Source organism: Myotis myotis, unplaced genomic scaffold (assembly GCF_014108235.1).
Source record: "Myotis myotis isolate mMyoMyo1 unplaced genomic scaffold, mMyoMyo1.p scaffold_m19_p_35, whole genome shotgun sequence".
NCBI lineage: Eukaryota > Metazoa > Chordata > Mammalia > Chiroptera > Vespertilionidae > Myotis > Myotis myotis.
The window spans coordinates 1,068,548-1,082,079 of NW_023416341.1; the positions used below are offsets into that span (position 1 = coordinate 1,068,548).

At 49.3% G+C, this 13,532-nt stretch overlaps 3 protein-coding genes across 3 annotated transcripts; all 3 read right to left on the reverse strand.

Annotated features, from left to right (window-relative positions):
- Positions 1-558: 558 nt before the first annotated feature.
- On the reverse strand, positions 559-1,348 carry HBM (hemoglobin subunit mu). Its single transcript, XM_036303179.1, has 3 exons — positions 1,213-1,348; positions 842-1,046; positions 559-736 (listed from the first exon to the last, which is right to left on the reverse strand). The coding sequence occupies exons 1-3, from the start codon at positions 1,302-1,304 to the stop codon at positions 608-610; spliced, it is 426 nt and encodes a 141-aa protein (XP_036159072.1). The 5' UTR covers positions 1,305-1,348; the 3' UTR covers positions 559-607.
- Positions 1,349-1,680: 332 nt separating this feature from the next.
- On the reverse strand, positions 1,681-2,870 carry LOC118652914 (hemoglobin subunit zeta-like). Its single transcript, XM_036303178.1, has 3 exons — positions 2,738-2,870; positions 2,326-2,526; positions 1,681-2,183 (listed from the first exon to the last, which is right to left on the reverse strand). The coding sequence occupies exons 1-3, from the start codon at positions 2,837-2,839 to the stop codon at positions 2,049-2,051; spliced, it is 438 nt and encodes a 145-aa protein (XP_036159071.1). The 5' UTR covers positions 2,840-2,870; the 3' UTR covers positions 1,681-2,048.
- An 8,347-nt stretch (positions 2,871-11,217) lies between these two features.
- LOC118652895 (hemoglobin subunit zeta) lies at positions 11,218-12,288 on the reverse strand. The gene is made up of 3 exons (XM_036303140.1): positions 12,176-12,288; positions 11,488-11,692; positions 11,218-11,346 (listed from the first exon to the last, which is right to left on the reverse strand). Exons 1-3 carry the CDS (start codon positions 12,268-12,270, stop codon positions 11,218-11,220), a joined length of 429 nt encoding a protein of 142 aa, XP_036159033.1. The 5' UTR covers positions 12,271-12,288.
- Positions 12,289-13,532: the final 1,244 nt, after the last annotated feature.

Below are 13,532 nucleotides of genomic sequence, written 5' to 3' on the forward strand. Positions count from 1 at the left end.
GGGGGGGGGGGTGATGGTGGGAATGTGGAAGGAAGCGGAAAGGAACAGAGAGGAGGGTCCAAGAGGGGCCCCGCATTCTGTTTGACCTCAGACAATAACTTGGCCCCTGTGCCTGGTGCCTACATCTTTCTGCAAAGGAGGCTGAGATTTATGCCGGCAGCTCCCAGTGCGAAGTGGGGGTGCAGGGGGGATAAATGGATGAGTGAATGCGATGTGCTTTGCGAACCGTATGATTTGGCTCCGGTGTCGGATGCGCGCTGAAACCTTAGAGGACCCCCCCCCCCGCCCCCGTTCCAGCACCCACTCTGCCCCCCACCCCCGCCACTGGAGGGCAACTCTTTTGTTCACACCGTCGAATGAATATCCTGTTCAGACCGGGGATTGTCAGCCCGGAACCGCCCTCATTCCAAGTCTGGAGAGCTCCCAGGGTCGCTCCCGGGCGTTCCCTGGTCGGCAAAGCTTCGAGTAGTTTCCTAAGGCTCCAGAGGCTCCTCGCGGACCCGAGCCTCTCGGCCCAGCACCAAACGTCGGCCCAAAGACCCAAAGACTACGCGTGCGCACGGTCCCGCCTTTTGAGGCCTGTTTATTGACAAGTGGGACACAGGGCTCAGCGGTACTTCTCCGTTAGCACGATGGCCACGCCCGTCAAGAACTTATCCCACGCCGCCTGCATCTCCACCGTGAACTCGTCCTGTAGGTGGGAGGCCAGCACCACCTGGAAACACTGGATCAGCAGCTGCGGGAGAAGGGGGGGCGGGTGAAAGGGTGCCCCCCCAGTTCCTTCAGGAACCCCCCAATCCTCAGCTTCACGCGAACCCCCGTGCGGCCCGGGCTGCCTCACTGGGAAGTTGGCGGGGTCCACGCGGAGTACGTGCGCGTGCAGGTCCGCGAGCGGGCTCAGGACCGCGCGCAGGTTGTCCACGTGCTGCGCCGCCACGCCCACCGCCTCCAGCATTTGTCGTCCGTGGCTCAGCAGTTGCACCTCGTCGGGGAAGGCGCCCAGGTGCGTGAAGTAGAGCTTGGTGCTGGGGTACACGGTAAAGAGCCTGCGGGAGCAGGTCAGTGGGAGAGCGGGCAGCGTGGGATCCTGCAGCTCCTGCACCGCCCAGACCCCTGGAGACCCCGCCCCCCTCCCGGCCTCCCCCGCGCCCGTCTTAGGCCTGACACCCCTGACTCCACTTCCCTGCGTCCTGGAGACTCCCCCCCACCCACCTGAGTAGCAGCTCCGCCCCGAACGGCGCTTCGTGTCCTGCGATCAGGTCCCAGACCTGCGCGATGTGTGCGCGCTCCTGAGCGCTGAGCATGGTGCCGGCGAGGCGCGCTCTGGGGGCGCCGGCCGCCGCCCGGGCTCCTTATAGCAGCACCCGCCCTCCTCCACCGCAGGGCGCCCCGCCCGCTGTTGTGCGCCCCAGCGCCGCGGGCAGGCGGGCACCCTCGGCCTCAGGCCGCGGCCTCGGCGGTCCCAGGGTGACGCGCTGGCGTCGCTGAGCGCGGGGGCCTTGGCTGTAACGCAGACTTTAGCGGGATCTGCAGTGCCTTCCCTGCGGGCCAAGTTCCGGCTGCGAGCGCCAGAAGGGAGTCCGCGGAGGGGTCAGGAGAAAGAGCGCGGGGCAGGGAACCCCCTTTTCCCCGAGGGGCCTGGAAGGGAGCCGCATCAGGGGTCCCGGCGGGCAGCACGGGAGGTAGGACAGGTGTTGAAGAAAAGACCTTCGAGTCCTCCCCACACAACCCACACGCCGGCGGAGGGAAGCCCCATCTTTGCGCGGTTGGTAAAGACCAGAGCAAACAGCGGGGCGTGCCCGCGGCTGCGGGGCTCTCCCCCGCCTGCGCCCCGGGGGTCCGTAGGCGCAGGGGCCGCCCCCAAACGCGCCGAGAGTGGCCGCCAGCCCCGGAGTGAACTACCCTCACTTTGTTTCCTCCTCCCCCCTGTACCGAGGACACAGGACCGGCTCATTCCATCCTCAGCGGTTTATTGGGGAATTAAGGGAGGAGCAGTGGGCGGGCTCAGAGGTCAAGCAGAGGTCGCAGCCTGTCCTCTGGGGCTGCGCTCAGCGGTATTTCTCGCTCAGGACGCTGGACACAAGGGACAGGAACTTGTCCCAGGCGGCGTAGGTGTCGGCCGTGAAGTCCGAGTCCGCGGGTAAGTGCGAGGCCACCGTGATCAGCAGGCAGTGGGCCAGGAGCTGGCGGGGGAGGGCTGCTCAGCGCGCGGCTGGAGGGGGCCTTAGGGTGGGGGAATGGAGCCCTTTTCTTGGAGATCTTTCCCTCCTCGCATCCCGGCCTGGCCTCTGTCCTGACCAGCCAGGACCCCACCCCCGCGCTCACCTTGAAGTTGACAGGGTCCACGCGCAGAATGTAGGCGTGCAGCTCGCTCAGCTTGGACAGGGCGCTGGCGATGTCAATGTTCTTGACCGCGTCGCCCACTGCGGCCACCACCTTGGAGCCGTGGGAGCGCAGGTGCGCAGAGCCGGGTGCAGGTCCAAGTGTGGGAAGTAGGTCTTGGTCTGGGGGTAGCTGGCGAAGAGCCTGCGGATGGGGGGCGGGACGTGAGCTCAGGAAGAGGGGCTGCCACCTCTCCACCATCCCTCCCCTCTTCTCTGAACTGGAAGAATCCAAGTTTCACCCTGCCACAGGCCTTGCAAGCGTGGCAGGTCCCACTTCTCCCCCAGCCTGAAGTCTCCCACCCAAGCTCCACCCTCCTTACCTGGAGGCCCCGCATACCCTCCCACTACCCCACCTGGCCTGTTCCCACCACAGCAGCTCCTGCCTGGTCTCCTGGCTTCCAGCTGTGTTGGGGACTGTCATGCTGCTGGCAAAGTCTAAGCTGACCAGAGGACATGGCAAAAGCCCTGGATTCTACCCTATGTCGATCCTGGAAGGTTTTAAGGTCGAAGCTCAGGAAAGGCTTAAATAGAGTTTGCAGCAAAGCGGAACTAGACAAGGCTTGACCGAGGCACGACCTCTGTGGCTAAAAGTAGTAAAGGGAAAAAGTGCAGTTAAGCTAACATAACCTGATTGTCATAGTAAACATAGATAGATCTAGACAAAGCTTGCCCAGTCTTGCCCGGCCTGTAAGGATCTGCTACTTCCCTATGACAGGCCAAGCCCTAGCAGTGATCCATGAAGCATGACCAGCCACAGCTTAGTTATAAAACAATGTGTGTAAAGAATAAAGTTGCTGGTGCTGGTGCCTTGTGCCAGTCCTCCTAACCCCGGACTCTTGTATTTCATCCCACGCCACCTCTACCCCTTGGGAGCGGGCCGCCACAATTGGCGCCCGAACAGGGACTTGAAGGTGGGCTTCGTGAGGACCCCGGAGTCATAGTTGGCCGAGTCAAGTAATAGTAAGTTTTGGGGAATTTGTATTCATTAGGAGTAAAACATGGGGCAATTAGAGACCAAAGAGTGCTCTCTATATGCGCAGATGTTAAAGAACATGCTGCAGGCAAGAGGGGCTCATGTCACAACTTCACAGCTAGAGCGTTTTTAAAATTTTGTGCAGGAAATCTGCCCGTCATTCCCTGAGGAAGGGACGGTAAATATAGGAGTTTGGCAGAAGGTCGGACAAAGGTTATGTGATTTCCATTCTGCAACTCCCACTCAGACACCGGTTGATACATTTTTCTTATGGAATTTAATACGGGATTGTTTAGATCCCAGGCATGACCATAATCAACCATCTCTTAAGCCAGAAAAGAAGAAGAGAAATATTAAAAATCGCATAAGGAAGGAAGCACCTGCTCTTAATCTAAGAAATACTAGCTGTAAAGGATTGAAGTTTTTAAGAATAAGGAATTATAAGAAGAAGATGAGAAATATTAAAAGGAAATTAATCAAATAGTACAGGCCAGTAAGCCAAATGTAATAATTAATATCTCTTAATAATTATAAAAATATATAATCTTTAAATCATATATACACATATATATTTAATAGTCTTTCAAGTTAGATTTCAAAACTATAACCAAGGAATGACTTTAGGACATTTCATGGGCCCTGAAATGTTTTCAAAAGTTTATTCTCTTAAAGAATTTTTTAATAAAGCCAATTTAATATACTTAAAATCACATAAAAAGCTTTATTAAATAAAAAATTAATAAATATATATTTTAAGTTTTTGCCTCTAAGAAAGGGCAAAATAAGTTATTTTATTTAAAATTTCTTAAAATACAGCAATAAATTTTAAGATATAATTTAAAATAACAAAAGCTCCTTGCTACTACATTTTAAATATATATTTTATTGATTTTTTACAGAGAGGAAGGGAGAGAGATAGAGTTAGAAACATCGATGAGAGAGAAACATTGATCAGCCGCCTCCTGCACACCTCCTACTGGGGATGTGCCCGCAACCAAGGTACATGCCCTTGACCGGAATCGAACCTGGGACCTTTCAGTCTGCAGGCCGATGCTCTATCCACTGAGCCAAACCGGTTACGGCACATTTTAAATTAGGCTAGAGATAGGCAGTATTTACACCTCGTAAATCAGACATAAAACTTTACTAAATTTACTAACTTTATTAATAAAGATACCTACCATAAGAAGCCAGTATCTTTATAAGCAATTAAATCCTAGTAAAGTAAATTCTTCACTCATATTACTAGAATCCCCTATAATCCCCAAGGACAAAGCATAGTTAAAAGGGCACATCATTTCCTGAAAAATCAGATCTAAAAAACAAAGAAGGGGGAGCTAGGGGGTCCGTACTCTCCTCACCAAATATTACAACATTCACTATTTACTTTAAATTTTTTTGAATCTGGACGCGCAGGGTTTGTCTGCTGCAGATCGACAATGGACCACGGGAGCCCATCGGGCTGCCTCAGTAAAATAGAAGATCCTAACAGTATGGAGTTGCTAACTTGGGGAAGAGGGTATACTTGTGCTTAAGCTCCAGATGCAGACCCCAGTGCCCGAGTTTACAATCGGATCTCTGAGGAAGAGGCAGAACACGCTCCAGTGGAGGCGTCCTTGGCAGACCCTTCAGGCGGAGATGGCCCCTCCTCACCTGGGGCTCTTTGAAGAGGCTGGATGCGGAAGCTCAAAGCATTCACTCGAACTCTTCCTAGGAGTTAATTTTGGCTTTGATCGCCTTGACGGGACTCTTGCCAGTGACTTTGGCTGAGGTTCAGTGGACTCATATGATTAATCCACCAACCTTCATTCTGCAGACTTGGACTAATCCTGATCCTCCTTTGACTACAAACGACTCAGACTATCCTCAAGGCACTTGGGTGAGGCCCAATGGACATTTAGGGGACTCTCGTTTTCAAGCATTGTTTAACGAGACCCTCACCTGGAATGTACCCACTATTCCTCTGTATATTCCTTAATAGCTTTTATTATGTCTACTATGGTAATTATCTCTTCTGCTATAACATCAGGATTTGAACTAGGAAATGGGGCAAGTTTATATTAGTAGCTAGAGCAACGGGGCAAAATTGATTAATAAATACCTTGGTAACGGGACATTATTGATTAATTATAGTTTTATATAATTCACTTATGTTTTAGTAACTGCACTTAGCAACAATGATTGATTGTATAACTTTAAAATTACATGAGGAAATTATGGCTATATCTAATTCTGAGTCTCCTTTGCTTCCACCCTCAGAGGTGGCCAAACAAATCTTTGACACCCTCGAAGGGTGGTTTTCTCATTTTCATAGTTTGTCTATGCTATGGAGTGCTGCAATGACAATTAGCGTAATATTAATTATTCTTTATTTCTTACCAGTCGGCATCCGAATCCTCGGAGCCAGCTTGCGAGCTATCCAGACCTCCATCCATGAGCTTCGACTAAAAAACAAAGAAGGGGGAGATGTGGGGACCGTCATGCTGCTGGCAAAGTCTAAGCTGACCAGAGGACATGGCAAAGCCCTGGACTCTACCCTATGTTGATCCTGGAAGGTTTTAAGGCCGAAGCTCAGGAAAGGCCTAATTAGAGTTTGCAGCAAAGCGGAACTAGACAAGGCTTGACCGAGGCACGACCTCTGTGGCTAAAAGTAGTAAAGGGAAAAAGTGCAGTTAAGCTAACATAACCTGATTGTCATAGTAAACATAGATAGATCTAGACAAAGCTTGCCCAGTCTTGCCCAGCCTGTAAGGATCTGCTACTTCCCTATGACAGGCCAAGCCCTAGCAGTGATCCATGAAGCATGACCAGCCACAGCTTAGTTATAAAACAATGTGTGTAAAGAATAAAGTTGCTGGTGCTGGTGCCTTGTGCCAGTCCTCCTAACCCCGGACTCTTGTATTTCATCCCACGCCACCTCTACCCTGCGGGACCCCTTGGGAGCGGGCCGCCACACAGCTGGGTCTGCACTGCCCGCCCTTCCACTCCCCCTGCCATGGCATCCAGCCCCTTTCACCTCCTGTGACCAGAGGGGCCTCCTTCCGTCCCTTACCAGGCTTCCCACTTCACCTTCTGCCAGAAATAAACTCTCCAGTGGCACCCGGAAGGCTCTTCAGAGAACCCTCCTCTGACCACGGTTTCCTCAGGGTCAGAGTCCCCAATGTCAGTGCTGGTCGTAACCTGACTGCCTCAGAGGCAGTCAGGCCTCAGAAGAAACTTCATGCTCCTCCAGGTGCCTGTCCTGCGCAGGCCCCAGTGAGCCGGGGTCAGATGTCTGTGCAATTCATCTTCCCCAACTCACTGACCCTCCCCAGACAACCTCGGAACTCACTGACGCCTCCGCACTGTCCCCTGTCTTCACTGACCTTCACAACATTTGTTTACAATGATATGATATGTTTTTTAAATTAAAGACGTTTTAAATCATATACTTTTTCATGGGTTTTATATTTGCATCTCTTAGCATAGTTTCAAAATGATGAAAGCAAAGTTGGCTCCACTGGGATGTTGGTAATATGTGAGGGAGCTGAGCAAATAGGGAGGTGTTTGGAGAACAAGGGGAGCCGGGTTTCTCACTATCGCAGACGGAGGGCATGAACACGGAAAGGGACAAGACAAGGACAAGCCATGTGACACTGGACTGTAATTAGAGATACTGGTATGAGGTCACGGTTTCTAATATACTTAGCATATACAGGATAGATACAAGTGTGTATATTTACTGACGTGTATGTGTGTGTGAAAATATATCTCCTAGTTCTGTCCACTGAGACGACTCGCAGGAATAACATTCCGATAGCAATGAACACACCCCGCTCCCAGCTCTTGCTTTGCAGACATCATTCTCCGCTAGGAGGAAACGGAACTATGTGGAGAAATGGCTAATTTCATGCGGGTGCAGGGAAAGTACAAGAGGGGACTAGAACTTCTTACAGAAGAAACTAAGAAAGTACTCAAGGACGATGGGGATATGTCAGAGGACACAGAGTAGCCGTTTGAAGGGACTCCCACTGTCCAAATCTGGGACAGTTTTAGGATCAAAATAAAGAATGATTGGTAATAGATTATAACCCACTGAATAAAATGGGAACTGAGTTAATATGATATAAATTAAAAATGGAGAAGGAAAAGCTTTTCCTTTCAGTAGAATGCCTACTAATAAGTACAGAAAAGATGATGGAGAATTGCACTGGACAATCATCACGGTAGCAATTGATGTAGGCAAGAACCATTCATGGATGCTAAGACCAGTGGGTGAAATTATATAAAGAACAGATGGTATCTGAAGAAACCTGAAACACTAATTCGAAAGGATATATGCATCCCTATTGCAGCGTTATTTACAACAGCCAAGATCTGGAAGCAGCCCAAGCGCCCATCAGTAGAGGAGTGGATAAAAAAGCTGTGGTGCATTTACACAGTGGACAATTACTCAGCCATAAAAAGAAGGAACTCTTACCCTGTGCCGCAGTATAGATGGACCCGGAGAGCATTATGCTTAGTGAAATAATCCGGTCAGAGAAAGTTACGCACCATATGATTTCACTCATATGTGGAATCTAATGAACAAAATAAAATAACACACAAAACAGAAACAGATTCATAGAGAACAGACTGACAGCTGTCAGAGGGCGGAGTGAAAAAGGTGAAGGAATGAAGAAAAAACAAAACCAGAAAACCAAACTCATAGGCACAGACAACAACAGTATGGTGATTCCCAGAGGGAAAAGGGGGTGAAGGGAGGTGGAGGAGGGTATAAAGGGAATAAATGGTGATGAAAGGATACTGGACTTGTCCTTGATTGACATGTGGTGAACACAAAACACAATATAAGATGATGTTTTATAGAATTGTGCTCCTGAAACTTACATAATTTTATTAACCAATGTCACCCCAATAAATTCAATAAAAAGAATAGGATGTATGCACAGTCTCAAAGCTTCACCTGTAAAAATGTATTATTTATCAATGAAAAAGCATAAAATACTTATTAATGAACTCTGCAGTGGAGAAACCTGGCAGACACCATTTCAACTGGTCAAAGTGAATATGACCAGTAAAGAGACAGCCAACAGCATGTGCCGATGGGAGGCATCGGCATGGACACGGTGTCACTTCTGTGATGTTCCCGCCCAAAATGCATCACCTGAATCTCTTCATGAGGACACCGCAGGAAAACTCAAACAGAGGGACATTCTACAAAGTAAGTGGCATGTACTCTTCAAAATTATTAAAGTTGTTCAAGGAAAGACTGAATGCAAAGTGTGATCCTGGGCGGTAAAGGCTGTGACCGGGAGGACATGTGCGTGGGGTCTGTGCAGCGATGGGTTTGGCTCAGTGTGATCTCCTGATTCTGGTGGTTGTTTTCAGGCTATACAGGCAAGTGATCTTGTTGGCTTTAGGAAATACACAAGATATTTAAGGGTATTAAAGAGAAATCATGTCTGCATCCTACACTCAAATGGCTCAGAAAGAGAGACACGGTGAAGGCAAATGTTAAAATCAGGAATCTCAATGAAGAGTGTTAGGGAATGTTTTGTCTTATTTTATTTTACAAATGTATTGAGAAATAACTCACATACCATACAATTCACCCACTTAAAGCATACAATTCAATGGGTTTAATATATTCGCAGTATGTCCAACCATCAATACAATCAATTTTATTTTATTTTATTTTTTAAAAATATATTTTATTGATTTTTTACAGAGAGGAAGGGAGAGGGATAGAGAGTTAGAAACATCAACGAGAGAGAAACATCGATCAGCTGCCTCCTGCACACTCCCTACTGGGGATGTGCCCTCAATCAAGGTACATGCCCTTGGCCGGAATCGAACCTGGGACCCTTCAGTCTGCAGGCTGCCGCTCTATCCACTGAGCCAAACCAGTCAGGGCAATACAATCAATTTTAGAATATTTTCATCACCCCTCAAAAAACCCTGTAACAACCAGCAGTCCCCATTTCTCCATCTTTGCCTTATTCTTGCAGTTTTTTTTGATATTTTGAAAATATTTCAAATAAAAGTTTATGAAATTACAATACCTGTGTTATTATGACCAATAAACTACTGAGTGAATGTTAGGATTTTTTTTTGCTGTTCTTTTGGTCACAGCCAAGGTACTGTGTTCAGAAGTCATTTGTAATAATTCTTCTGATGATTATATTACTATATTCTTACAGAGGTTCATTTAAGTTGGTTTTCAATTTTGGTGTTCTCATTTTTTGCTCTTTTTAATTACATTTTTTAAAATATATTTTTTATTGATTAAGATATTACATATGTGTCCTTATCCCCACGATATCCCCTCCCCCTCCCCCCACTCATGCACTCACCCCCCCCCCCCGTTTAATTACATTTTTGATGATGTAAAATATTTACCTGATTCAAATATTAAAACTATCTAGGACCTCCCCCCTCCCAATCCTACTTCTCCATTCCCACTGGGGCAATCATTTGTAATCATTTCTAGTTTATCCTTCCATAGATTATTTTTTTTTTAAATATATTTTTATTGATTTCAGAGAGGAAGGGAGAGGGAGAGAGAGATAGAAACATCAATGATGAGAGAGAATTGATCAGCTGCCTCCTGCATGCCCCACACTGGGAATTGAGCCCAAACCCAGGAATGTGCCCTGACTGGGTATCAAACTGTGACCTCTTGGTTCATAGGTCAACCCTCAACCTGTGAGCCACACTGGCCAGGCATCTCTTCCTTTTTTATTTCAGTGAACTGTGATCTGACTAGATATCATGTCTGTATCCTCCATTAGATTGTCAGCTCCACGGGGCAGGGAGCTTTGCTGATTTTAGCTGCTGTATTCATAGCCTAGAACTATGATTTTCAACCTTTTCACCTCATGGCACACGTAAACTAATTACTAAAATTCTGCAGCACACGAAAAAAAAAATTTTTTTTGCTGATCTGACAAAAAGGGTATAATTTTGATTCATTCACACTGGATGGCTATTGTTGCGTTGGCTGTTGTCATTTTTTTAAAAATATATTTTATTGATTTCTTACAGAGAGGAAGGGAGAGGGATAGAGAGTCAGAAACATCGATGAGAGAGAAGCATCGATTAGCTGCCTCCTGAACACCCCCCACTGGGGATGTGCCCGCAGCCAAGGTACATGCCCTTGACCGGAATCGAACCCGCGACCCTTGAGTCCGCAGGCCGACGTTCCATCCACTGAGCCAAACCGGCCAGGGCTGTTGTCATTTTTTAATTTGACAGTCTAAGGGAAAAGAGGCCAGTGCCCCTGACTCAACAGGTCCTGCGTGTGTTAAAACTGTTGCGCACACCGGTTGAAAATTGCTGGTCTAGAAAAATGCTTGGGCGTCTTTGATGCCAATAAATGTGTGTTGATGGAAGAAGCAATGGGCTAGCGAATGAAGGGGTGGTGAATGAATGAGTGAATGAATGAATGAACACCGCATTGCTCCTTTCTTCCTGGTTCATAAGCGAGGAAATAGTAAAAACTTCAGAGGAAGAAGAAAGGGTGACCAGTGGCCCCGGGGGAGAGACGTGAGGGCCAGGTGGGCTCCAGCACTGAGTAAGTACTGAGGTGCCCTTTCCGCCACCCGCCCAATCTCAAGTGCCCTTCATTCTTAGGATGCTGACCTTTGCCCTCTGAGAGACCCTGGGTCAGTGCAAAGGATTCCTGCAGCCCTCCCGGTGACCCTGAGGTCCACCCTTCCACCTCTCCCGCCCACCCCCCCTCAGGGACCCCAGTGACCACGGAGGCGAGGAGTACGTTCATTCCTTTATTGGCGAGTCACCCAGAAGGAGGGGGATGGGGGAGGCCCCATAGAGCAGTGGAGGGGTCGCAGCCTGTCCTCTGGGGTCCCTCGGCTGCGCTCAGCGGTATTTCTCGGTCAGGACGCTGGACACAACGGACAGGAACTTGTCCCAGGCGGCGTGGGCGTCGGCCGTGAAGTCCGCGGGGAAGTGCGAGGCCACCGTGACCAGCAGGCAGTGGGACAGGAGCTGGCGGGGGAGGGCTGCTCAGCGCGGGGCTGGAGGGGGCCTTAGGGTGGGGGAATGGAGCCCCTTTCTTGGAGATCTTTCCCTCCTAGACTCCGACCCAGCCTCTGTCCTGATCAGCCAGGACCCCACCCCCGCGCTCACCTTGAAGTTGACAGGGTCCACGCGCAGAATGTAGGCGTGCAGCTCGCTCAGCTTGGACAGGGCGCTGGCGATGTCGTCAATGTGCTTGACCGCGTCGCCCACTGCGGCCACCACCTTGGAGCCGTGGGAGCGCAGGTGCGCAGAGCCGGGGTGCAGGTCGAAGTGTGGGAAGTAGGTCTTGGTCTGGGGGTAGCTGGCGAAGAGCCTGCGGGGCGGGAGGAGAGCAGGACTTTGGTGAGGCCAGCAGGACCCTTGCCTTGAGAGTAAAACTTAAGCGGCGCCAGAAAATCCAGCCATCAGGATAAGTCATACTTCAAAGCAATATTTAAAACATAAATATCAATGCAAAAATTCATGTTGAACAAAAAAACTATAATTTTAAATAAAGACAGAATCAGTATTGGATCCTGTTGCCCCAGGCTCCAGTATAGCACTGCCCCATCTCTCAGTCATTCTTTCATTCATTCATTCATTCATTCATTCATTCAACAGATGTTTGTGGAGACCTGTGTGCTGGGTCCCATTGAGAAACACAGTCCTCAGCTCCCTTCCCACCCACTTGCCTCTATTCAAACACCTGGTCCTTCCTCTCTTTCTCCTCCGCACTGTTCCCTCCTCGCTGTCCCCTGTCCTCACTAACCCCACATTGTCCCCTACCTGGCCCCGTCCCGGCCTGTCTGGCACTCACCTCTCCAGGGTCTCGGTACCGATGGTATCTGCCTGTGCAGCGATCTTGCCCCACATGGACACGATGATGGTCCTCTCGGCCCTGGTCAGAGACATGGTGGTATCGGAGCTGGAGCTGGGTCTGATCAGGACTGGCCTTTGTGGTGCTCAGCCCCCAGGGTCCACTTATATACACGGAGTCCATGTGGGGGCCAGGCTGTGGGGGCTTGGGGTGGGGTCTCTTATCAGATCCAGTGACAATGGGCAGTCGGAGCCTGGTGGGACAGGCGGGGTGAGGGGTTATCACCCCTGCCACCCTTCCTGGGTTTTAGCGGGGGCGTTGGCCACAGCCTGACCAGGGGCCAGCAGAGATAGGGGCCCAGCCAGTCCAGGAGGTCAGAGTTCGAGGAGGGAAAGGTCTCCAAGACCTCCTTTAGCTGACATTTATCAAGTGCCTTCTAAGTCCATTTGCAGCCCAGCCCTGCATTGTCCTTGTCCATTTCAGACTTAAAAAATGAGGGAAACCAGAGGAGCAGGGGCCCAAACACACTTTCCTGGGGCTGGCACATGCCCCGTGCTGCCTGCACGGCTCCTGGGTAGGATCCTGGCCTAGATCACCCGGGCCACATGCCAGCTCCCTCCCCCTTGGGTCTGTGATTCTTGGGTTTCCTCTGAGAAAGCGATGGTTTTACCCTCCTGGCACTGAGGAAAGATGTACTGACTGGGTCTGTCTCCTGAAAAGCTAGGTCAATAAAAGAGAATTATCCTAATATCATCTGCTATTAGGGATTGCACTATTTTTATTGACTTCAGAGAGGAAGGGAGATGGATAGAGAGATAGAAACATCAATGATGAGAGAAAATCATTGTTTGGCTGCCTCCTGCATGCCCCACACTGGGGATTGAGCCTACAACCTGGGCATGTGCCCTGACTGGGAATCAAACCATGACCTCCTTGTTCATAGGTCAGTGCTCAACCACTGAGCCACGCTGGCTGGGCAGGATTGCAATATTGCTCACCATCTCATCATTTTAACAATGAGGCAACTATGCCTTTTAATGTTAACATACAATGAAACTGACTTTTTTAGTGTACTGCTTTGTGAATTTTGACATGTAGAGCTGTGTAACTCGCACCAAAATCACTGGCTCCATCAGTCAAAACAATTCCCACCTGCCACCCCTTTGCAATCTCACTCTGCATATAAGTTCTTTGTCAGTTTGATGTGTCATATCTTCCCCAAGTCTGTAGTTTGCCACCACTGTCTTAATGCTGGTTTTGTTGAATGGAAGTTTATAATTTTTAAAATTGATTTTAGGTAGAAGGAGAGGAAGGGAGAGAAACATCAATTTGCTGTCCCACTTATTTATGCATTCAC

Coding starts and splice junctions, on each gene's coding strand:
- LOC118652914 (XM_036303178.1), bottom strand. CDS start 2,839: ATGTCCTCTGGTCAGCTTAGACTTTGCCAGCAGCATGACAGTCCCCAA. Junction 2,527..2,737: donor CTGTGGTGGGAACAGGCCAG/GTGGGGTAGTGG, acceptor CCCCATCCGCAG/GCTCTTCGCCAGCTACCCCC. Junction 2,184..2,325: donor TGGACCCTGTCAACTTCAAG/GTGAGCGCGGGG, acceptor CTCCCCCGCCAG/CTCCTGGCCCACTGCCTGCT.
- HBM (XM_036303179.1), bottom strand. CDS start 1,304: ATGCTCAGCGCTCAGGAGCGCGCACACATCGCGCAGGTCTGGGACCTG. Junction 1,047..1,212: donor GGGGCGGAGCTGCTACTCAG/GTGGGTGGGGGG, acceptor CTGCTCCCGCAG/GCTCTTTACCGTGTACCCCA. Junction 737..841: donor TGGACCCCGCCAACTTCCCA/GTGAGGCAGCCC, acceptor CTTCTCCCGCAG/CTGCTGATCCAGTGTTTCCA.
- LOC118652895 (XM_036303140.1), bottom strand. CDS start 12,270: ATGTCTCTGACCAGGGCCGAGAGGACCATCATCGTGTCCATGTGGGGC. Junction 11,693..12,175: donor GGTACCGAGACCCTGGAGAG/GTGAGTGCCAGA, acceptor CCCGCCCCGCAG/GCTCTTCGCCAGCTACCCCC. Junction 11,347..11,487: donor TGGACCCTGTCAACTTCAAG/GTGAGCGCGGGG, acceptor CTCCCCCGCCAG/CTCCTGTCCCACTGCCTGCT.